The following is a 25779-nucleotide window of genomic DNA, read 5'->3' as shown; positions in this document are numbered from 1 at the left end:
TTAAGGACATGTTTAGTTTTCTACAATAGATCTCGCCGTCGATAAATTTATATTTACTATTGAAAATTGACCAAATTTATCTTCATATTTTCTTAAATCTTTGCAATGAAGTTGAAATTATCCATTTATCGATTTCGTAAAAAGGGATGTATCCAAATTTGAGTACCAAAAACGTAAACAAAAACCAAATAGTGTAACTGCAGCGTCCTGTATGAGTTCTGCATTATTAACCATTCTTGTCAAAAAAGGATCTCGGTTACATATACAATCACTACGTCGATCAACTACGAAGCGAGTACTTTAAGTGACGCGGGGCCGCTAGACCGCTGCCCCCGCGCAGATTAAACCGCGCGTTGACGCAGATCTGCGTCTCCGTCACCGCGTGTGTGATTCCGCGTCCCGCGGGCGCGGTGCAGTGTGTTAATCGCCTATATGTAGAATAACGCAGTTGTGACAACGCAACGCCCGTGTAGCATCTCCCTGACGTTACACATGATTTGAAAAAACAAAATCAAGTAGTTTTTAACAGACTTCAAAAAAGGAGGAAGTTCTCAATTAGACTATTTTTTTTATGTAGGTACGTGTCGCGATAGCTCGGGTATTTGTGAACCGATTTTGAAGATTCTTTTTTGAGGATAACTATCCTATTTTGAAGAAAATGTTCTACTCTCTAAAGGTGGCAAACTAGGGGGAATCCGGTTTAGCGCACTTTCCGGTAACCGATTTTAATAAAACTTGGCAAACAGATGTAATTCCACAACTTTTGAGGTCGGTTTTTTTAGCAATCTGTACATGAGAATATTTCAGTAGACGCATCATTAAACCTATTGAGAAAGTACACCGATCGGGAAAGTAGACCAAATGGAAAAGTAGCCGAAATGGGAAATAGACGAATCGGGGAAAACAAGTGAACCAATCGAAAAAGTAGACGAATAGTGAAAGTGGACCGATCGGGAAAGTAGTAGGCCAATTTTTGTACTGAAGGGATTTATTTTATTATAGATTACAATACCTAGATTTATTTTTCTGAAAAATATGTTTTCAAAATTAAAATTTTTCCTTGACTAGCTACAATGCACATTATTATCATTTTGTCGAAAATAGGCACCAAAAGCACAAGAGGAAATGATTTGAGCCATTCGTTAGTCCGGTGAATTTTTTATTCTATTATATGTCGTCACCATCGTACCGTCAATAGAAAAAAACACAAGACCTAAACCAAGCTAGGGGGGTTTTTGTAGTCCTTTCTCCAGTTTGATTACAAAAAAGTATCGAATTCTCTCGACCATTATTTCTACATTCTATGTATAGCCAAACTTATGGCACCGTTGATGCATGTATATTATATTAGTCGTAAAATTAAACTTACATCTTGACTAGAATACACCTTCAAAAATAATAATGTTTGATCACTGTATTACTACGCTGCTGCACCGCCAGCTTTTCTAGCAAGCACTATAAAAAAATTAAATTCAGTCAGTTATGTTCTTAAATCACATTTATTATCATTATAATTAAATTACATCAATATCGACAGGGAAGATGAAATGACGGAATGTTTAAAACACTGAAAGGACAATACTTATTTCAGGTAGGTAGATCATAAAATGAAAATTGTACTACAAAAAAAGCGGAACCTAAGTTCCCGAGATTTAAATCATTCCTAGATTTTGCTAATCCTCACTAGAATCACAGCAAAAAAATATCACAGTGTAAAATAAAATATCTGTAAAAAAAAGCACTTGAATGGTCAAGGCGCATTTGTAAGCAGATAAATCAATAAATTAATAGCACTAACTGACATACTGCAACACCAGACATTCAGAAAACTACATTTAATTAAATATTACACTTTCACACAACAGTATTCCTATGAGGATTTCACTATAATCTAACATTAATAGTCATTGCCGAATCTCTTGTGGCCTCCATCTCCCTGTCCCTTACTCCTTCCAAAGTTGGTTCCACGTTTGAAAGAACCACTGCCGCCATTGCGGGCACCTACTCCATAGCGGTTTCTGTTCCAGCCACCGCCACCACCTCCACAACGATCAGCTATGGTCTGCAGCTGAGGGCTAACAACCTGCAAATACAAAATACTTATTTGGTAGTTGTAGATGTTTATCAGTAAAGAAAAAGAGAATTTTATACAGGTTGTTTATGTGAACACAAATAATCCTGTACAAAACTGTAACAACATCTGAGGATGGGATCCAGACAAGTGCTGTGTGGACACCGAAGGCATGTAGCTGTGCTGATGTACCTCATACTTGCATTCATGTTACGCCATAGGAACGTACCCATGCCAAAGGTATGAGGAATAAAAAACAAACCTTTGAAGATAACACTAACCTGATTAGCTTCTTGAAGTACAGACACAAGGTCTTTAGCTTGACGGGAATTAGATGGTGTGAAAAAGGCGTATGAAGTTCCCGTCGTCTTTGACCGTCCTGTTCGACCAATGCGATGAATGTAATCCTCAGAAGAGTTAGGATAGTCAAAGTTAATCACATACTTGATACCATCGACGTCTGAAATAATAGTTCCTGATCAATATCATACATGACAACAAATTATAAAATAAACAAATGTAAGCTTAGAACAGATTATTTCATTCTGACAAAAACCATTAAACCCTTTGAAATCTGTTACAAACTTTGAGCTGCAGGCAAGTTAGTACTGACTTTGAAACAAATGTAACTCAATAACCACATTACTTACATGAATTGAGTTACACAGAAATGTTTGACAAAACAATTACGCATTTGCCTCTCACTCAGAACCTTGGAGTCTTGCTAGGGCTTTTTAAGTCTTTGCTTATTCTTTGTTGTTTAAAATAATTTCTTTGCCCCGTTGAAAACTCCATTTGGCCGAAACAGAAAACCCTTGACCCCTTGCCGATCTTTTCAACCTGTGGTCAAGTTTTTCAACGATGCACCATTCTCTGCTTTATCATTGCAATCAGTCTGAGAGGACATGTAGTCAATTGCAGTGCATCACCAGGTTTTCATCAACTCTCAAGTATATCCGTGTTCACGGACAAACCATCAAGCTTCGGCCTCAGGTCCCATCACAGTGAAAGGCACATTTGAGGCACTGTAATATGACGAGTTATTGCATTCTCTGTTCAAATACCACTGCATAAGACTATTGTCTCAGGTACAGATCCAGTGCAGTAACATGCCTTTCAATTTCAGGCAGTATTCTAATAGAACACAATAACTTTCCGCCAGTGCCTCTGAAAGTATAAAACAAATGTAAGATTAAATAATTGCAAATACATACTATTAATAAACAAATCAATATAATAGTCAGTTCATATACTGACAAATCATTATCCTTACCAAGTCCTCTAGCAGCAACATCGGTTGCGACCAGAATACTAGCACGTCCTTGTTTAAATTGGTATAATACTTCATCTCTCTCTTGCTGTGTTTTGTCTCCATGCATGCAAACTGCTGGCCAGCCATATCGTCTAATGTTTCTGGTAATGTTTTCTGCTTTTCTCTTGGTCTCAACAAAAATTAAGGTTTTTGCACCAGGCTCCTGGCTTTGACCAATTTCTTGCAACAACACATTCAATCTGAAATAAATAATGCAACAATAACAATCAAGTTTCTCTATTGTCATAGTCTCGTTATATTGAGGACTCAGATCTTCTTAGAGGAAAATGTTTTTAATCAAATTTATGAGTCATACATACAGAAATCATCATGCTTATAAAATGTATAATACTATGGGTAAAGGAAACTAACAAACTTACTTGTTTTCTTTCTCATGCTCTTGACAAACATCAACAATTTGCAGGATGTTATGATTTGCAGACAGTTGAAGCGATCCAATGTTGATCTGCTGGTAGTCTCCCAAATAATCTTCAGCAAGTTTGCGGACTTCCTTAGGCCAAGTCGCAGACCACATCAACGTTTGCCTGTCAGGACGAATTTGTTCAATAATCTTCCTGATCTGAGGCTCAAAACCCATGTCCAACATGCGATCAGCTTCATCAAGGACCAAGTATGTGCAGCGCTGAAGATTTGTAGTGCCTTTCTCCAGGAAATCAATCAAACGGCCAGGTGTTGCAATAACAATTTCAACACCTCTTTCCAAGTCGCGAGCTTGTTCCCTCTTTGGCGCACCACCGAATACGCAAGTATTCCGCACATATGACGCGTTACCAAAGTCTGTGGCGACCTGTTGGATCTGCTGAGCCAGCTCTCTAGTGGGTGCAAGAACCAGAGCAATAGGGCCATCGCCGCGCCTGATCGGCGGCTGGTTGTTAATATGCACAATAGCAGGTAGAATATAGGCCAATGTTTTTCCAGACCCTGTCTGAGCTATGCCAACCAGGTTCTTTCCAGACATAGCAATTGGCCAGCCTTGTGCCTGAATTGGAGTTGGTTCCAAGTAACCTTGATTAGTAATGCTCTGCATTACATAGTCTGGAAAGTTTCCTTCTTCAAAATGTTGAATAGGATTATGTACATCCACACCACTTATAGTGACTTCATGATTGTTTCTGTATTCTTCTACATCATAGGCAGAGCGACCTAGCACTGATGGGTGTGGGTTATAGAAATCTTTGTTGAATGGCTGTAAGGACACTGAACTCCAATTTGGACGACGCATGTTCTGGCCACCAGTAAATTCTTTCTTGCCACCAAAACCACCGGAGCCTCCAAATCGGCTGCCGCCATTACCGCCACTGCTAAACCGGCTTCCGCCTCCATTTCCAAATCTAGAACCACCGCTTCCGCCACGGCTATTGTTCCAATTTCCTGACCTAAAAGTAATAAACAAAATATTACAGATTGTTTTCTCAATATACCTATGCATTTATTTATAGAATAAACCAAATACCACATTATGTATGCACGATCAATAAGTCACTAGCCAGCCAGCACAGCCGAAATATGCCACGCGCTCAAAAACGTGCAATGAAAGTACCTATCGTGTTGTAATGCGCATGACGCTCATCAATGGTATTTATTTAAAATGGCTGCCTATGAGAGGCAAATAGTTAAAAATAGATAAATTATAGACAAATAACTTTGCGCGCTGACACTTCTAAATAACTTGACGCGTTACGTTATTTAAATTTAACCAAATCAATTTCAATGCAATTTTTCTTTTTTTACGCCAATTGACTACAAGACACCAATTTAGCGTCACAGTTTGACGTCGTGTCAGACTACAAAATACAATATTATTGAATAAATCAAAGTAAATAAGAATTGCCCACAATAAAAATGATCATACTCACATTTTATGATAAAATTTGGTTTGATGATGTTCCAAATTAATTTGGATTTACTTTCAGGGCGGATAAAGCAGGGTCAATCTGTGGAAAATAAATGTTATATTTTCACACTGCGTGTAACAGAAAAAGTGTGGCTTGCAGATTTTTACACAAAAGAAATTAAATTTAAAACAATTTAAATAAATAGTTACAAAAAATTTCATTGTTAACTAAGAAATAAGAACACATTTTGAACATGTCCTACCTCGACCGCTGCTTTGATGCAAGAGAAAGAAAGAATGAAATTTAATAGGAACGAGTGACAGAATGTATTGATTGTTAAAATTTAACCAATGGTGTTGCAGAACGCCGTAGGTGGGGATTATAGTGCGGAATAAACGTCCGAATTTTCCATCCGATAGTCGGATCCGATAGTCTGATCCAACTCAGGATTAAGAGCATGCCAAGCTTGACACTTAAGACTATAAGAATCTTAGAGGATGGAAAAGTCTAAGATAAGAATGCTCCTAAGTACAAAGTGTCAAGCTCGACGTGCTTATATTTGTTTGAACACTCCGTCTGTTATATACTATGAATAATCTATGGTTGATATTGACTTTCTCAACGTTCTGACTGTAAAATTATAAATGCTTGAACTATATTAGTATTTGTTTATTTCATTCAATCATTCATCAACAACAACAGATTTCCGACATTTTGCAACAGCTTGTATTACAGCAACGACCGACAGCGGAGACTCCCACGACAGCGACACCTGGCACGGAACCTACCAGCTCGACAAGCAACAATAAGTATACAATTGTTAAGTTTTAAATGTGACACTTTTAACCCTGTGACTGCATCGATAGAGAAATTTGTTGAATTTTTCGAAGCCAAATGTGACATATGGGCCGTAAGTGAAAATGACACTCGAAAAGAATTATTAATTTCATGCTTATCCCCTGAGACATTTCACGATTTAAAAATAGCACTCATACCTAACTTTGAGAATAGTTCGTACAATGACATAAAGTCTAAGCTACTCGACTTACATCGAACTAAAATAACGATATATAAAGCCCTAACTGAATTCTGGAGTTGCCTACGACGCAACAACGAGACAATGGAACAGTACGCCAACAGGCTTAAGAAACTCGCCAACGACACTGGCTACAAAGATACAATGTTCGAACGTTTATTACGTGATCGATTTGCCACCGGCTTAAATCACCCACAACTAGAAGTGGATCTGAAATAGAAATGGCCAGACCGTCAAGAGGTTCACGACGGAAGAACTGTGGAGGTTACTTTCGAACAGTTTTTCGCAGTAGCTCAGTCCAGAGAGCTTGCCGAAGGTGATGCCTGCTACGCTAATAAAGTCAAAGCAAGGCAAAGTACAGTTCGTCACAACAACTAGAGTATGTTTTTACGTAAACTTAGCTCAAGCCAGTGCCGTCGATACGGTGCACATGAGAGGCATAAGTTCAACGCTTGTAAGGCGAAGGACCATATCTGCGATGAATGCCAAATACAAGGTCACTTTGAAAGTTGCTGTATAAAATATGGAATAAAATCGTTGAATATATTCAACGAGCGCCGCGACAGAGAAGAAACAGACAACCAAATACGGTAACAAGCTACATAAAGTTAAGAAACATACACACAGCGACGGATGTTCGTCAAAGTCCCTTGATACGAGCTCGGATGAGAGTGATGATGTCTGCAAGGTCGAACGCAAAAAAACACAAGGACAGCAAGCGAATTGATATTACCATCAACGGTGCCCGTTGCACATTCGATTCAGTGTATTCTATTATTAGCACACATTTTTGGAAGCGGATTGGAGTACCCCCTTTAACAAAAGTACCAAAGTTATGTGCTTATGGGAACTTTAAATTCAAACGGAAAGGACTCACAGAGGTTGCAGTTGAAATGCTAGGAGAGCGGAAGATATTACCCGTAGTGGTTATGGAAGACGCCAATCCTATGCTTTTTGGCCTCCGGTGGAGCGAGATGTTCAACATGACATTACCAAAACCAGTCTATTCGATTAAACACGTTCAACATAGCACCACACTTAAACAGGTACCGGATAATTTTTCTTCACTTTTTGATAACAAACTAGGAAGGGTAAAAAATTATGAAGTCAACATTCATATAAAACCTGGGACAGTACCTAAACATATCCCTGCTCGACCAGTTAAGTTTTCCATTGGTAAAACCATAGAAATTGAACTTCAGCGTTTAGTTGACGAAGGAATAGTGAATACAGTAGATCCAAATGTAACATCTTTAGAGTGGGCTATTCCCACAGTGAATGTAGTAAAACCAAATGGTCAAATTCGAATTTGTGGTGATTTTCGCACCACTATTAATCCTGTTATTGTTACTCACTCTCACCCAGTTCCACTATTTGACCAGTTACGTCAAAATCTCGCAAATGGAGACAAGTTTTCAAAAATAGATTTAAGGGATGCATACTTGCAATTTGAAATTGCTCTGGAGTCGAAACAGTATCTGACAATCTCGACGCACAAAGGATATTACCAATACATTAGAATGCCATTTGGAATCTCAACAGCTCCTTCAATCTTCCAACACTACTTGGACGAACTTCTGGATGGTATACCATACGTAAAAATACACTGCGACGTTTGGTATAAACGTCGCAGTGTATTTTGACGACATTGCCTCAAGAAAGGACGCGCTCGGAAGCACACAGAATTGTCAATTGAAAATAAGATTTTATTGTGGCAAGGTCGATTAGTAATACCGACCACGCTGAGAAGGGCCACCTCGAAATACCTGCAAACAGGATCCCGGGCACATCCGCAATGAGAGCGCTAGCGCGTGTTTATGTATGGTGGCCGTCCATAGACGAAGATATTGAGAATTATATCAAACGTTGTCGCAAATGCCAAGAGAGCCGGCCAAATAATCCCGAATTGCCTTTATGCTCATGGTCAGTTCCTGCAAACCCATGGGAGACTACACATCGATTTTGCGGGCCCGTTCGAGGGGAAGTACTGGTTTGTCCTAGCAGACGCACTCTTTGTCTTTGACTTTGTCCGCACCCGGGATGGGACATGATGGGAACCTGATACCATAGCGAGGCGTACACATAGATATTCGTACACTGTAGACGCAGCCGATGGGGTAGAAAAGAGATATCATGCTGATCATGTACGTTTCCGGTTACCCGATCCTATCAACCCAGTTTCTACTGACAGCTCACAGCCTCCGTCGTCTATATCTAATCGACAGCCGGAGTCTTCTCACCGAACTTCGCAACAACCATCCGAATCGCCAAGTTGGTCAACTTGTCAGACCACTCGAGACTCGCCGACCAGTGTGGTGGAACCCGTTACAAGTTCATCGGGAACGCAGAACTCAGCTGCCTCCCCACTACGGGCATGCAGTGCCACTACATATTCGCCACATGCTACGACTTCCCGGCAGGGAGCACCAAGGCGCAGAGAGCGCATTATCAGATTGCCGCGGCGGCGCATTGAGGACATGTCGTAACTTGTAGGGATGGACGAATGTTATATACTATGAATAATCTATGGTTGATATTGACTTTGTCAACGTTCTGACTGAGAAATTATAAATGCTTGAACTATGTCAGTATTTGTTTATTTCACAGTCCACGTTCGAATCGGAAATAGCGTCCGACTTTATTGCCGATCCGATTGTCTGAAGGCGCTCTCTCTATACTTTTGCATGTCCGATTCTTCCTTTCGATTCGCAGCGTTGCCAATGCTAATTATTCTAAAAATCAAGGTAAAAAATTTGAGAGCAAAGTTCATATTTCCCACATGTAACAATATTTATTTATTCTCAGTATTTATTATATTATTATTTTTACGCTTAAAAATATATCAAATATTTAAGAAAACAAAATGTGACAATCTATATACGTTACGCTCTAATTAGAAATAATCTTAACATGTTGAATTAAGTTTAGATCTAAATATTTAAGCTTGACGAGTGGTAAGTTGTAGTGTTAAAATACCAAATGCTCGGCTTTATTTGGCTTTTTTTTCATACCGGGGACCGGCCTGAACATGAGGAAAGGTTGCGCGCTCAACACGCACCGACTGTTCATAATAATTCTATTTAAGAGCCAGGCCCTTGTCGGTGACTGATAATAGTAGTAATTTTACAATTCAAGATAAAGTGATTTAAATCCTATCGGATAATTTTATATATATATAGCGGTTTGCTAATAATTCTATATAAATGTTGCTATATAAGCGGAGCGTGTGGGATGTTGAAAAAAATATCAATATCGTTCATAAACAAACAAATAAATAGTGTTTTGTCTGTGATCATCAACCTAGCGATGTAAAAAAAATTATAAAATGCTAGAATGCGGGGGTATTTTTCCCACATAGCGTCAATCGTCAATCGACACGAAATCTCCAATCGAGTTGTTGACTTGAAATTTCCTGCGTTTGGGTTGGTTAGAAAAAGTCTGACGAAAGAATCGGACACCTAGCGAACGTGTATTGACTGAATATGATCCGATAGTCGAATCCGACTATTAGACACGAAATCGGACGTGTATTGCCGTGCTTAAATCTATGATCTCAATAAAAAGTCCCCATATACGCGACGATTTGTCTTCGCGATCCTTGTTTCAGACTGATCGTAACGACAAATCGATTGTGTATGTTTCTCCACTTCACCATTCACTTTACATTTGTATGGCTCCATTATTAAATGAGATTATGATTTTGCCAATGCCACGAAGGAAAGAAACAAAAACACTTAACTTTTATTGTGATACAGCCATAGGTCAATGGATGCAGATGCAGCGGAAAGTTTTTGAGTACTAAGGTACTTCTTGGGGTGTTTGGAAGTTAATTGCTACTTTGTCCCTGCCAATGCTTTTTATTTCTAAAATTCCCGAAACTTTGTTGTTGCAGACCATAAGTTCCCAAACTTATTGGCTCATCGCCCACTTAGGCAAGATAAAAAAATTTGAACGCCCACCACCACAAAATAGTAATTGAAAACACGTAGGAATATGTTGTGTAGTTTATATAGATTTTTTCAAATGTTGTAGCACCTCTTGGACAGCATTAACGCCTCCCAATTGCTTCCGATTTCCCTACCGCCTTAGGACTCTTCAGCGCCTTCTTCAGTAGGGACCCTTTGGGAAATTTCTAGCAAACATTAGTTCTTCACATATTTTCTCATCTTTAATAAACCTCACGTAAGGCAGCAACAATGCTTCATTAGTTGGTAAAGAGAACTCATCGAGCTGAATTGAGAATTGACTAGTCCTCAGATAGTTGCGCAATGATTGTTCAATGTTTTCAGCCATTTCATCAATTCATCTTTGCACAGAATTATTACTCAAGGGAATTTTTCGGATAATATCTGCGGCCGGTTTATGAAGCACAGTAGTTATTACTTCCTTTATTGCTGGCAAAATTAACTCTTCTCCGATGTTGTGTGGTTTGCCTTTTTGAGCAATTAACAAAGAGATATTGTACGAAGCTCGAAGTCCGTCGTCATCTTGATTAGCAGCCGCGGAAAAGAGTTTTGCTACACTTGGTTGAGTATTATGCTTCTTCCCTAGGTTTTGAAAATATACTACATTCTTGTCTTTCTTATCTGGATGCATTTTATTCAAATGATCTTGCAGTCTTGAAGGCTTCATTGCTTCATTCGAAAACGTTTTTAGACATAGAAGGCACAAAGGCGACGATGGGTTTGTGGGAATTTCAATGAATCCGAATTTAATATATTCCGCACAGTACTGCCGTCTCTTCTTTTTTATTTCCGACATTGTTTTAAGTGTTGAACTTAAGTACTGCTTATCTATTACGCGCGAAACCGCAAATGAAAATAAAATAAATATTACGCTGTTTATATAGGATTGCATAAGCAGCACGCACCGAGAGGAATAAGACAAACATGCATAAACTCGTTTATCTCATTCGACGTGTGAGTGTGAGTACGATTGACGTACTCAACAAGTAAGAACATGTATTTTAAGAACCTGCGGATTGATACAGGAATGCACAAATCGGGTTATTTAATAAAAACTTGTTAAAACATTATTGCTTGCGGTCTATTATCTACGAAAATTGCCTATCTAGGAATACTAATAACTATTAAAATGCGTAACTGTGTCTGTTGCCTTTTTATTGTTTGTTTGTGTCTACTTTCATTTCGAAACGAAGCGTCCGATTGACATGATTGACATTTTTATTTTATTTATTCAATAAAACAGGGCAGACATATGAACTACACGGAGAGAAATATCGAACCGAGTTAGTTTGAGCAAGCTCTTAATAAATATTAGTTGATGTTCACAAGTTGTAGTCGATAGTCGAGAGCTCAGTCGTTGTCTAAGAGTCTTCCTAGATGAAATGACAAATTTCCCCCTAAGCCTCTACACAATGCCCCCATTTTTTTCTGGGTCTCTTACAGCCCTCCTTTAGGCCTGCAGCGCCCACAAGGGGGCGTTATCGCCCACTTTGGGAAAGGCTGTTGTAGACTGTTTAAAGCACACATTGAGCTTGTGGTAGGAGAAGAGTCACTCTTTACGAGTAATATGGACGAGAATGGGGCCAGAATCATTGTTCGTGTATTTCAAGTCAGAGTTATTTTTGTATCCCGCCAAGGTATCCATATGTTAAAGTGATGCAGACGGCGGGAGCCTGATCTTTTTAATGGAACCGTCTGTTAGAAATAACAACAAGAGGAGCAGTTTATAGCAATGTATTCTTCAGTCAATCTAGTCAATGACCGCTCAGACAGGGCGTTTGCTCTTTTGAGCACCACTGGTACTAATCTCCATTGAGCTAACGGACGGAGAGATATATAGAAAACGACGCCCCCTGACAGGGGGCTCCGCCTCGTCATTGGAATCATTAAACATTAGGGGAACTTACCTCTACGCTAATATTTCTACCACCACCAACACAAAACACGACACAATTTTAAACTCTCATAGAGAAAATAACGGAAAGACGAAATTTAGTCCGGACACGTGTGTTATCCTTCACACCTTTCAACCATGAGTAGTGTGTTTATAAAGTTTATATTCGTTTTTACGATCCATGGTTCGTTTCGGACTGATCGAAATGATGAATGGATAACATATGGATAATGTATATTTGTGTCATTAACAACTAACACCGGCCATACACGTTACAGTATGCCAGAGAGGTCGCAGGTATGCCTGCACATATACGGGGCTCCCATTTGGAGTGGGGCCATATCAGCGGCGACGAAGGCGCTGCTGAGGAGGCCCCAGAGGGTAGTCGCCCTGCGAATGTGCAGGGCGTACAGGACGGTGGCCTGCGCTGCCGCATGCGTCCTCGCCGGTACTCCGCCGTGGGACCTCGAAGCCAAGGTCCTGGCGGAGGTCCGCACCTTCCGGCGGGGAATGAGGGACCGAGGTGAGCGACCCGCTCCCCAAGAGGTGGAGCGGGAGCGCCGCCTCGCGGCGCAGCGCATGCGGGACCGGTGGAAAGAGGGCTTGACGGATCCCCCCTATGGCGCTCGTACCATAGAGGCGATCCGCCCTGTCCTCGTAGAGTGGGTAAACCGGTCCCACGGGCCACTGTCGTACCACCTTGTGCAGGTGCTGACCGGGCACGGCTGCTTCGGTCACTACCTGCACAAGGTGGCGAGGAGGAAACCGTCCCCGTCGTGCCACGAGTGCGGCGCTGCGGATGACACCGCGCAGCACACCCTAGAGGTGTGTAGCCGGTGGGATGAGCAGCGCCGCACTCTGACGGGGACTGTAGGGCAGGACCTCTCGCTGCCGAGCGTGGTTGCCGCCATGCTCGATAGCGAGGAGTCCTGGGAGGCGGTGGCCTCCTTTTGCGCAGAGATTATGTCGCAAAAGGAGGCCGCGGAGCGGGTGCGCGAGGACGCGGCAGACGCGCACCCGCTCCGGCGCAGACGTACGGGGAGAAGGCGAAGACAGTTCGCTGCTCGCCTGATCCCGTAGTGAGACCAGCGGGCTCTGGACAGGGACTCCGGAGTCTGCATTGCACGGCCTCACTCGTCTGGGGGGTGGGTCGGAGGACAACCGACTCGCCCCTCCGTTGGCGCGGGAGCCCTGGCGTAAGCTAGGGCGGCCGGGCGGCGTCGTGGTGAATGTTCACTGATCCCACGGCGCCGACTCAACCGGCGAGAGGGAAACCCGGCGGGGTTTTAGTGGGAGTCTAGTAGTATGAGACTGTCCGGTATCCGGAGAGATCTTCAGTTAATTTCGATATGGCATCGATTGAAGACGACGACGATGCGCTGGCTTAGATAGGTCTTGCGTTAATCATAAAAAATAGTCATAAAAAACCGGTGATTAGTTGAATCGGATGTTGTAATTTTTTTATTACGCACTGCAGTACGACACGAACGAAGACAACCCTAAACCGTAACTAAATCAAATGGCGCAACATGCGCAAGCGACAGTGTTGCCAATGCAAATTGTTCAAAATCCCCAAAAATCACGGTTAAAGTCCCCAAACTTGGGGATAACAAAGTTCATATTCCCCACAAATTACCCACATCTCGAGTTTTCATTATTTATTACAAATACATCGCTTAAAATAATTATAATAAAGAATTAAGAAACTCAAAATGTAACCATCTATTACGATTGCTGTGAATGTAAACACATCGGTTTTGAAAACAAAGGGACAAAAATTATTATGACCTTAGCATTATTATAAAATATTCTATAACTCTATTGTTATAACGTTTCGTTTTTTTTCCAGCTTTGTAATATCTATTATCATTATCATTAGTACCAGTATCTGTAATTTCGATAATTTCTGCAACACGTTGCCTCGAATGTCCGAATACAGTGAGAAAATGATTACATACATCGCCGGATATGTAGTATGAGTAAATTTTAATATTTGAAGTCGATTAAAAATTAAAGTTTTTTTTAACTAATCAATTTTTTAAAAGAAGTAAAATAAAGGACTTAACAGTCTTATTGTAGTATTATTCAACTATATTAACATTACGACTACTTGTAACCAACAAATACTTGACCAAACAAAAATTATTCTATTTAGAATCGATTAATTGAATGGAATACGCGTGTTTGCGCAATTGTATTCCGTTCAATAAAGCTATACAAATTAGTAAGTAAGATAAATAGTTTTAAATGGCAATATTATTGAATGATTGAGTTCTTTCGAATGAATAATGTTTAGATTGAACTCAGTTTCAGTCATTCGTTCATTTCTGTATGGAGTGGATAATTGTGGTTCGTGTATTTCGTGGTGTTTTTATTTGATTTTATCGTTTATATTAGTCTTGGCGTATTTGGATCAATACTCTATTTGATAGAAATGGCTATGCAACCACATAGCAAGAAAAGAGTATGCTATTACTACGACAGTAAGTACTACAAAGTTTGTTACCCGCCACTCATGATGCATGAAGTTACTTGATCGGCATTATACAAACTACGATTAAATGTATTGCTGCAATTATGCTTTGTATGTAAATCCTGTTTTGGCTACAAAAATCACGTAAAATACAACTGTTATCTTTCAACATCCAACTTCGCGTTTTTATCGAATTGTGTCACATCTCATTTCATGGAGTCTGTAGGCCGTACTCGATGGCTATTGGTAGAGACGGCCATAATCGCGACTTGATATGTGTGCTACAGACCGATATGTTTCAAGCCATGAAATGAACTGAGTAACAATAAGCTATGAAGTTAAAATTGGATATAGGCATGTTTTTAGGATTTGTGAATGTTGACAAAATATGAACAATGTAAATTGTTTTATTTGTTCCATAAGGCGACATTGGCAATTACTATTATGGCCAGGGACATCCGATGAAGCCTCACCGCATACGTATGACACACAATTTGCTTCTTAATTATGGACTTTACAGGAAAATGGAAATCTATGTAAGTATTTCATTATTATATTTAATTGTTTATCTGTGGTTTAGAACAGCAAATGTGAGAGGTGCACAAAGGAAACTTGTGGCATTATCTACAAGATACTGATCATCAGTATTTGTCATGAATAATTTACTATTTAAACATTTTTTACTGCATGGAATATTGTACTTAACGTATCATACTTTTTATACTACCCATAGTGAGTATTCTAATCTCTTCAGAGATAAAAGTGTAAGCACTGTCTGTCATTTTGTTTTTTTTTTCAGAGACCGCATAAGGCAACTGCGGATGAGATGACGAAGTTCCATTCAGATGACTATATCCGATTCTTGCGCTCAATCCGACCTGACAACATGTCTGAATATAACAAACAGATGCAAAGATGTTAGTTTCACACTTTTTATTACATAATTACACTCCTTTAAAATTTCCATAACATTAGCAAAGGATATAGGTCAATAAGGCGCTATAAATGCTGTATATGTAGAAAACTATTCAGCTCAGTTGAATCCCAAATGTGTTTACGCTTCAATCTTCTTGTTTGTGGTGGTACACACAATGCGCTAGCTAGTATGAGTGGATATTCTTTCTTTATAGAACATAGTTAGCCTAGTTATTTCCTCAATAATTGTAGGCATTTTAAGATATTCGTGGTATGTCATGTATTTTAGTGAACCATGGAGCAAATTTCTGTTTAACTGACTAGCAGTTCCCCAAAGCTCAATACCGTAGGTCCAAGTTGGTTTCAGAACTGTCTTGTAGATAGTTAGTTTGTTTTCTAGAGATACTTTAGACCGTACCCAGTAGCCACTCCAGGCACCTGGTTCTGTAATTGAGTTCCATCACATTTCTTTTGGATGTGACACTGGACAAGTGGTCAGTTCTTGTGTTAGATAATTTGAACTATTTCTGCATGATACTGTCACTGGAGTCTTGGCATGATAACCCACTATGGAGCTGTTTTAGATTGATTATAGCTATGCCACTTTTTAGGGAAAGTCTTAACATAACATAACGAGGCATAATTAATGTTACTAAGCTTTGATTGATATTGTATGTTAAGATACCTTTTTTAAAAGGGAAGGCACTATGCTACGAAATACCTTCAGATCGGATGTTTATGCTACTAACATGAAATAACATCGAAAAAAAATTATAACCATTTTAAGGAAATTTAAAAAAAGCGACAAAGCTCAATAAATAAGTGTTTTTAATTCCTGTTAAACTCATGTTAATAAATATTTAGTAATATTATTATTTTTTCGGTTTTAATCACTTTTGTAATTTCTAAGTATAAATATCGAAGAACTTTGATGTAAGTTTTCTCTAAAACCATACAAAATTGGCACACGGGAGTTTTGTTACATTTAGAATATTAAAACACTATCACGTACTAAGCTTCACTAGAAATGTCCAATAAGGTATTTCGAAACATAGTGAAAGGAGTAAACACTTTACCATAGATGTAATTTTCTTCAGCAAGTTACAATTTATTGCTTGTTTATAGTCAATGTGGGTGAGGATTGTCCAGTATTTGATGGCCTCTACGAGTTCTGTCAGCTATCTGCAGGAGGTTCAGTTGCTGCTGCCGTCAAGCTTAATAAACAGGTAATACTATTGTACATTTACAGGTATAAATTTCCATTAACACACTACAACACATACACAACACTTGTCAAAACAGTGGAATCATACCTTCTAAGCAAACATGTATGAACATCGCCTAATCTACATTGCCAAATTCTATGCAACAATAACAACTTTGAGTGCAACATTGAGGGTCGTACTCCAGAAGTCTACTCAATGCTCAAGTCAGGACTTGAGCAGATTTGAGTATGATTTCGAGCACTGGAAATACGACTCTAATGGCAAGGACTTGAGTATGATTTTCAGTACTCACTGCAATACTCAAGTCCTGACTTGAGCATTGAGTAGACTTCTGGAATACGACCCTAAGACCAACAACACACCTAGAAAGCATAGAATGTAGCTTTATTAAAATATTGGTGATGTATTGTGCATTTTGATTGTACTGTTCATTTCACCTATTCTTTTACATCTCTTTAATCACAAAGAATACATGTTTCTGTACTTGAAACCTAAACCAAACTCTCAATCCTTAATGATTTTTTTATCTGGAGACAGACCCAAAGATGACAGTATTGTTTTATGAAATAAGTTGGAGAATCGGAATCTACCATAAAATGTATTAAAAATTTATTGTTTTAATTGTGCCACAGGCCTCAGAAATCTGCATCAACTGGGGCGGAGGTCTTCATCACGCAAAGAAATCAGAAGCTTCAGGATTTTGCTACGTTAATGATATTGTACTTGGCATATTGGAGCTATTGAAGTATCACCAGAGAGTTCTGTACATTGACATTGATGTACATCATGGAGATGGTGTGGAAGAAGCTTTCTACACTACAGATAGAGTTATGACAGTGTCATTCCATAAGTATGGAGAATATTTCCCAGGCACAGGTTAGTTATTTTACTGTAACTACTTATTTCATTCTCCTTGTTCTTGCAAACACTTTAAATAAAATAAAAAAATATTATGAACACTAACTTATCACACATTATAGTATCAAAGTAACGACTTACTTGTGTAGGATTTTAGTCGGAAGCGGTACGACTAGTTTCAACCATAATCGATGGTCTTAATCAGGGGTTGAGTGCAACGTTCGCAACCTTCACGTCTAGAAGTGATGAAGACCATCGATTATGGTTGAAACTAGTCGGACCGCTTCCGACTAAAATACTACGTAATAAATAAAATAATAATAAATAAATGTCCAACTAATAATATGAGCTAATTAAAGTTGTAAAAATAATAATGAAGAATTGTTACTTCATAATTATTTGTCCAGCCAGTGTTCCAGGAAGTAACTGAGTGATTGTGATTTAATTAATAAAAAATATATAGGTACGCATATAGGTATCATTAGAAGATTGTTTCTTGCAACACCAGAGCCTCTCTACAGTGTTTAACAAGATTATTACAATAAATAAAATAGGTCAGTCCAGATAATATTTTTTAACACCATCAGAGCACATTTTTAAATTAATTGTGCACTTAATTGTTATTGCAAAATAATAATGGCTTTGCGTCATTAATCATTTTCAATCCGATGACCACAACTGTGTTATCTAAATTGGTAAAAGAATGTTACTATTGTTTTGGCTATCTATTTTAGATAGACTTTAGTCCCACAGTCTAAAAGTTTTTAAATGACAGGGAAGGCACGCCTATTCAGAACCTGTGCAGCCCTAGAATACTGCAACTAAAAATTGGTTTATTGTAATCATTGCTAATAACAAGTTGGGGCAAAGATCAACAGAAATAACTGTAGGATTTTTTAGCTCCGTTAGTGTTTATAATGCGGTTTAATTGGCTTACGAGGTGCAGTAGATTCTCATCCACTTTATGGCAAACTCTAGTCTGTTAGCCCTTAGTTTGCTTGAGATTGGACTTGAGCTAAATCAAACCATAGTGTAAGAGACCTAGTCAACATTTGAAGTTTACTTCTTGCAACACCAGAGCCTCTCTAGTCTTTAGTGAATTAAGTATTATCCAGGGTTTTCGAATGTTCGAAAGCATTAGCTTTTGGTATGATGTTTCGTGAGGTATCTACACATACTATACATTGATCCCAGAGGATGACCTTAAGTAAGTTGTGTGGAATCACAACGAAAAGCGTCTCCGGATCTAGCTTGACACTGTAGTGGTCTGGGGAACCCAGCACAACCACTTTATTCGTTAAGAGTATTTAGGACAGTTGCAGTTCTCCACAATCCTTTGTTTAAGCTACTAATGCCAGTGGGACTCTTCCCTCTTTTTGCTTGACTGTACCTAACAAATTAAAATTTTTCAGGCGACTTGCGCGACATCGGTGCTGGCAAGGGCAAGTACTACGCCGTAAATATTCCTCTACGTGATGGCATGGACGACGAGTCTTACGAGTCCATCTTCGTGCCCATCATCTCTAAGGTCATGGAAACATTCCAGCCCAGTGCTGTAGTGCTGCAATGCGGTGCGGATTCTCTTACAGGTAACAATTGAGAATTTCCTTAAGTATACGTTTTGCCGCAAGTGCTAATTCTCTTACAAGTAGTATTTCAAATTTTTTAAAGTATACGTTTTGCTGCAATGTCACCAGTTAGTAAATGAAAGTGTATGCAACAGAGCTCACTTGCCTGTGCACTATATTTACTCTGGTTGCTTTCTATATAGGCCTGATTACCATGGAATGCAATAAAGAAAATTACCAAAGACTGGAATTAATCCTACATTGTTATTTACAAAAGCATGCATGGTTACAGTTTTTGCTTACAAGTTAACAAGCATAATTTTGTCTAAAACAATTTTGTTTGTTTAGGTGACAGACTGGGTTGCTTCAACTTGACGGTTCGTGGTCATGGACGCTGCGTTGAGCTCGTTAAACGATTTGGACTGCCGTTTCTTCTAGTTGGAGGAGGAGGGTGAGTAGATCGAATTTAGGTTGGCCTTGTAATGCCACGGACTTATTTCTAGTGGTTCACGCTGCTTCCCATTGCTTGAACAAATTTAATATGCTTAAATAATCGGGTATTATCAAATTAAAATTGAGTATAACATTATAAATTTGTATTATTTTTGCAAAATAACCAGTTAGATTTCTGAATAGGTAATAAAATTTTTCAAAAATGTATGTATTCTGTTTTAGGTTTCATGAAAATTGGCTCAATGGCTCTTTATTATCATTTTTCTCTATTCCTCGCAATTTAATAGTTTGTAGTTTGTCTATTATTTATTTCAATTCAATTCTGTGGTTCAACTTTTCGAACAATTTCTTTGGTCTGTACTGAAACGTCATTACTGAAAGCTATTTTTGCCATTGTATATAAAAGCACTGAATCCTGAAAACCGATGATGTCTTGAAAAAATTCGTTTTGGCATATTTCTAACATTTTAATCAATGTTCATTGCTCCGAACGAACAAAATAAACAGGCAATATTTTTTACCCTCTGGTACAATCGGTCTACATTCCCGATCGGTCTACTTATCTAAATGGTCAGCCTTTTAAGAATGTAAATTAATAAAATTTTACAAAAAAAAATCAGTTTCACAAATTTTCAAAGGCAGTTTGTAATTGCATAATTGCAGATTGTCATGGAGTACATTTTTTATATTTTTGATAATGATTGATTGAGAGTGATTTGAAAAAACTAAGAGTCGTATTCTAGAACTCTACTCAATGCTCAAGTCAGGACTTGAGTATGATTCAAAGCACTAGAAATCATACTCGAGTCCTTGCCATTAAGGTCGTATTTCCATTACTTGAAATCATACTCAAGTCTGCTCAAATCCTGACTTGAGCATTGAGTAGAGTTCTGGAATACGACCCTAAATCAAGTAGACAGTTTTTAACCGACTTCAAAAAAAGGAGGAAGTTCTCAATTCGAACAGATTTTGACGATTCTTTCTTTGTTGGTAATATGGTACCTCAGAGTAGTGGTCCCATTTAAATGTGAAGAAAATATTCCACCTCTAAGGGTGGCAAACCTGGGGGGTGAATCCGGTTTCGTGCACTTTCCGGTAACCGATTTCAATAAAACTTGGCTAATAGATGTAATTCCACGAACTTTTGAGGTCGGTTTTTTAGTACTCTGTACGAGATTGTCCGAGTAGACGCATCATGAAAGTATACTTATTGGGAAAGTAGACCAAACATGAAAGTAGACGAAATGGGAAATATACAAATCGGGAAAAACAAGTGGACCGATCGGGAAAGTAGACTAATTGTACCGAAGGGATTTTTTTGTACTACCCTTGAGTCACACAGCTCCATCCGATTATTTTCCACCACTTATTGCTTCAAAACGTACTTAAGATATCACATATAACAATAGACAATAATATTTTTTTAAATATTAAAAACTAATTGCAAATATAACTTCACAGCTATACAATCCGCAACGTATCCCGTTGCTGGACATACGAAACATCGGTAGCGCTCGGTGTCGAAATCGCGAACGAATTGCCTTACAATGACTACTTCGAGTACTTCGGACCCGACTTCAAGCTCCACATTTCACCCAGCAATATGTCCAACCAGAATACGCCGGAATATCTTGAAAAAATAAAGAACAGACTCTTTGAAAACTTGAGAATGTTACCTCATGCGCCTGGTGTACAGGTAGCCTTTCATTTAATAATTTACAATTAAACATTGCCACCATTGTTGTAACTTATTTTTCTCTCAGAATTATGATAAAAAAAATTCTGATCATAATAAAGGACAACAGAAGTTGTTCCAGTTCTTCAAAGGCATTCGCGAATCGTTGGTGTAGATAAAATTTATTTCAATTTTCTAATACCAGGTACAAGCAATCCCAGAGGATGCAGTCAACGACGAATCTGAGGACGAGGACAAAGTTGACAAAGACGAAAGACTTCCGCAAAGCGAAAAGGTAAATTTTAATAGGAATTTAAATACATAATATAGCTATTAATACATTTTTGTTTGTTTTTTAAATAATCGTAAATCACAATTGATACCATTGCACTCCACAGTATCACACCAATCTGCTGGTATGTCATTTATCATAATAAAACACCTAACCTGCATAATCTTTTAACAGGCTTCAAAAAAGGAGGAGGTTCTCAATTAGACAGTATTTTATGTATGTTACGCGATTATTCCGGAATTTGTGAACGGATTTTGATAATTCTTTTTTTTTTAAAGAGGGTACCTCAGTATTGATCCCATTTAAATTTGAAGCAAATATTCCACCTTTAAGGGTGAATGAATTAGGTGAAACTAGGGGATGCATCCGATTTCGCGCACATTCCGGTAACCGATTTCTATAAAACTACAAATAGATGTAGTAGTTCCACGAACTTTTGAGATCGGTTTTTTTATACAAAAGTTGTATCTTGTAATATCATAAACTACCTAATTAAAATAAATTGGCTAGTTGAACAAGATAAATATGGTTTGAAAAAGTTGTGTATCCAATAAGTACACATAAGACCAGACTAGGTAATTGGTGTGATTTTTTTTGCACATTATGGATCTTAACTGTTTCTTCAAGAGGTCCGATCTTTCTTCTAAAACATCTTGTAACAACCCTGCCTGTCAGACAGAGGTTTGTTATTGCTTAATTGCGTAACTCTTATTTTTTGTGCGTACGTTTACTTAAAAGTGTTGTATTTATTGTCTTGCGTTGTATCGCTTTACCATGCCTTGAATACCACTGATGTAATGAATATTTGCGTACAGGACAAACGTATTACGGGCGACGGGGAGCTATCCGATTCTGAGGACGAGGGTGAGGGCGGGCGACGCGACAACCGCTCGTACCGCAATCCACAGCCACGCAAGCGCCCGCGCCTCGACAAGGACAGCGCGCAGCTCAAGGACGAAGTCAAATGTGATTATTGAACAAACTTTTTTTTAATACTTGTTGTATGTATAAGACATGCCACCATAAATTTTGTTTAGGTATGATCATTTGGAGTTTACAATTATTTTTGCGCATTGAATTCGACCGACACTCATACTCACTCAATTACTTAATTTATCCACTACTCAATCAAGCAAATCCTAATTTGCGTCTCACATGAATCCGTCCTGTGTAGCTGGAAACGGGTCATTAACCCGTTAGCGTTACTAAAACATTTTGTTCCTTGCAGCTGAAGACTCTAAAGACGAAGTGAAAAACGTGAGTACAGTGGAAGAACCAAAGAAAGAAGTACCGCCCAACCCGTGATCGAGATAAATACTCTCATTAAGATGCATTTTATTCGCTCACGACATGTGTTCGACATGTCTCGAATCGGAGAGGGATTGTTTACATGGAACACGTTATTTCTATTTATATAAGGAAGACATGTTACAGCCAACAGCATAAGCCGCGGAACACACATACAGGGCGTACTAATCAGTGTTGGGCGTTAATCAATTAAATTTCAATCAATAATTCAATCAGATTAAAAAATCAATTCAATTGAAATCAATTGCAATTTGTTTGATTTGTGTGTAGTTGTGTTTCGTTAATCAATCAATAATTTGTGATTGGTTAATCGGATCCCAACAGGCCCCCCATCCGGGGCCCCAACCGGGCCCCCAACCGGCCCCATAACCGGGGCCCCCAACCGGCCCCATAACTGGCCCCCCAGCCGGGCCCCCATAACCAACGCCCTAACTCACCCCAATATGCCCTAATATAAATTTATCATAATTGTCAGTTTTAATTGTTAATCAAAAACATTGAAAAGATTGAAAATTGATTAATTGTTAATAGTTAATTGCGGTTCTCGCAACTAACAATTGATCAATCGTTAATTGCTGTTTCGCAATTGACAATTAATTAATTGTCAATCTTTAATTGCCAGAACAATTAAATTTTGCCCAACACTGGTACTAATGAACATTTAAAATAATACTATTATATTTTCACGGCCTGCTAATGTTTAGTACAGTACAGTCAGCAACCACATGTTTGAACAGCATTAATAATTTCTTCCTTCTATTCAGCTTGAAAATTCATAACATACAACTCGTTTAGGGACTGAATTAAATTTAAAAGTCTCCTTGGTACAAATTAAAAAACATTTCAAGTACTATAGCCTTGTATTTTTAGATCAGTTTTGTCTACCTAATGTCGGTGGCAATTTTCATAATTTATACTTTTTAGAATATTATTATCAAATATTACTGAATATATGAGTATAAGTGTCCTGATATATTATTTAATATTTCACGGTAATATACTCTAATACTTAAACCGAAATTGGGTAGAGAAAACTAGCCTGAAAATCACCCAGCTACGCCATGTGAACGATCTCTTACGAAACTGAAGATCTCTGGTTTTTGTATTTTACAATAATGACAAAATATTATGACTTACTTTCAATAGGAAAATCGCTATAGTATTAAGATTTTGTACTAGTAATCCTTAGGTAGGGTATGAATTGAGTTTGGTTTTGATATTAAAGCAAAGGAGTTTTAGATATTTGAAAATTATATGTTGAGGCACAATTTTGTTTTCTAATAGTAATTTTGACAATCGCCTTCGTTTTCCTAATGTACTATCATAGAGGAATTATTTAAACATCTTGGAATTTCATATAAAATCAAGAATAGTTGCATTGATTTTGGTAATGATACACAAAGTATACAAACCAACGTAACTATGGAATTAAATGTACTGTAATCAAAGACATTATTTTTATATTGAAAGTAATTTGTGTGTGTATTATGTGACATGTCAATTTAAAAAAAAATACCTAGAATGTTTTGTATTTTCGGTTGTTTTGTAAGAAATGAGCAGGGATCGGAATAGGTAGAGTTTTTTTACCTAAACTTCGAGGAACATAGAAAATGGAGAGTGCCTTGCGAAAATATTTTTTAGGTCCCAAGACCTTTTCGGTATTGGGGAAATCACTTAAGAACATTAAAAATCGACGTAATTGGGGACAGGCAGGTACACTATATTTATCTTAACTTTGCGACGCACCGTGGGTCGGATCTGCGATATTGCGGACATTGGATTTTTTTTCATAATACCTCCCTAAAAAAATGCCAATCGAGAGATCCTATTGTCTTCATTAAATGTTGTCATATCACGTTTTTCCATAAATATAATAGTTTAGTAGGAAAAAAATAAAATGTGTATTTTTGTATGGGACCATACCTTTAGTGCCCCATTGTTACAAAGTCTTAGTCGATCCAGTCTTGGAATCAATACAGACATATTATTAGACCTATCTTCTATAGGTTTCCACACTAAACGCGCCCCGAACTACTTATACGCGTCAGAAAATGTGCAATATAAGTAGTGAACAGGTAGGTTTGGACGCGCGTTTAGTTTGCAAACCTATAGAAGATAGGTCTAATAATACGTCTGTAGTGATTCCAAGACAAGATAGATCGACTAAGACTGTAACAATGGGGCACTAAAGGTATGGTCCATACAAAAAAACAGATTTAATTTTTTTCCTACTAAACCTATTATATTTATGACAAAATGTGACATGACAATATGTAATTAGGACAATAGGATCTCTCGATTGGCATTTGTTTAGACAGGTATCGTGAAAAAAATCCAATGTCCGCAATATCGCAGATCCGAGCCACTGTGCGTCGCAAAGTTAAGATAAATATAGTGTACCTGCCTGTCCCCAATTACGTCAATTTTTAATGTTCTTAAGTGATTTCCCCAATCTCGAAAAGGTCCTGGGACCTAAAAAATATTGTCGTAAGGCAGTCTCCATTTTCTGTCTATGTTCCTCGAAGTTTAGGTAAAAAATCTACCTATTCCGATCCCTGGAAATGAGTGATAAAGCAATACCACAGACTGCATTTCAAAATAGACAATTAGCTAATGTGATGAAAATAAGTTTAAAAAAACACCAATAGATATCATTTGTTTCGCACATCTCAACGAAGATTGGCGACAGTTTTCTAAAAGGAAGATTATTGGAAAGCTTTCGTGAATCTACTATACAAGTAACTATTTATGTGACTTTTAGGTTAATTAAATATTGGATCAAGATTAACTAGTACTGTGTTCGTAAAGCGGTTTAGAGATTTTAACCGCTTTGAACGCAGGGATTTTGAAACTAATGGGGAGTTATTAAAAAGAAAT

At 38.2% G+C, this 25779-nt stretch overlaps 2 protein-coding genes across 3 annotated transcripts; one reads left to right on the top strand and one right to left on the bottom strand.

The window, feature by feature from the left end:
* Positions 1 to 1788: 1788 nt before the first annotated feature.
* On the bottom strand, positions 1789 to 5338 carry LOC113227909 (ATP-dependent RNA helicase p62-like). 2 transcript variants are annotated; one of them, XM_026461000.1, is made up of 5 exons: positions 5261 to 5338; positions 3764 to 4780; positions 3345 to 3583; positions 2353 to 2531; positions 1789 to 2083 (listed from the first exon to the last, which is right to left on the bottom strand). In XM_026461000.1, coding segments are annotated over exons 1-5 (1623 nt in total). In that variant the 5' UTR covers positions 5263 to 5338; the 3' UTR covers positions 1789 to 1897. The 2 variants fall into 2 exon arrangements, 1 of the variants encoding a protein (XP_026316785.1); XR_003310239.1 differs by lacking the exon at positions 1789 to 2083 and adding an exon at positions 2722 to 3238 and having other exon boundaries at positions 2394 to 2531.
* A 9221-nt stretch (positions 5339 to 14559) lies between these two features.
* LOC113227853 (histone deacetylase Rpd3) lies at positions 14560 to 23452 on the top strand. Its single transcript, XM_026460918.1, has 11 exons — positions 14560 to 14617; positions 15031 to 15143; positions 15407 to 15524; positions 16648 to 16748; positions 17381 to 17624; positions 19019 to 19195; positions 19523 to 19625; positions 21089 to 21323; positions 21508 to 21597; positions 22410 to 22560; positions 22823 to 23452. Exons 1-11 carry the CDS (start codon positions 14569 to 14571, stop codon positions 22897 to 22899), a joined length of 1458 nt encoding a protein of 485 aa, XP_026316703.1. The 5' UTR covers positions 14560 to 14568; the 3' UTR covers positions 22900 to 23452.
* The last annotated feature ends 2327 nt before the right edge of the window (positions 23453 to 25779 follow it).

Source organism: Hyposmocoma kahamanoa, unplaced genomic scaffold (genome assembly GCF_003589595.1).
Source record: "Hyposmocoma kahamanoa isolate Upper Pololo Valley unplaced genomic scaffold, ASM358959v1 220, whole genome shotgun sequence".
Lineage (NCBI taxonomy): Eukaryota > Metazoa > Arthropoda > Insecta > Lepidoptera > Cosmopterigidae > Hyposmocoma > Hyposmocoma kahamanoa.
Note: the sequence above shows the minus strand (reverse complement) of the source record. Positions and strands in the feature narration are given on the sequence as shown.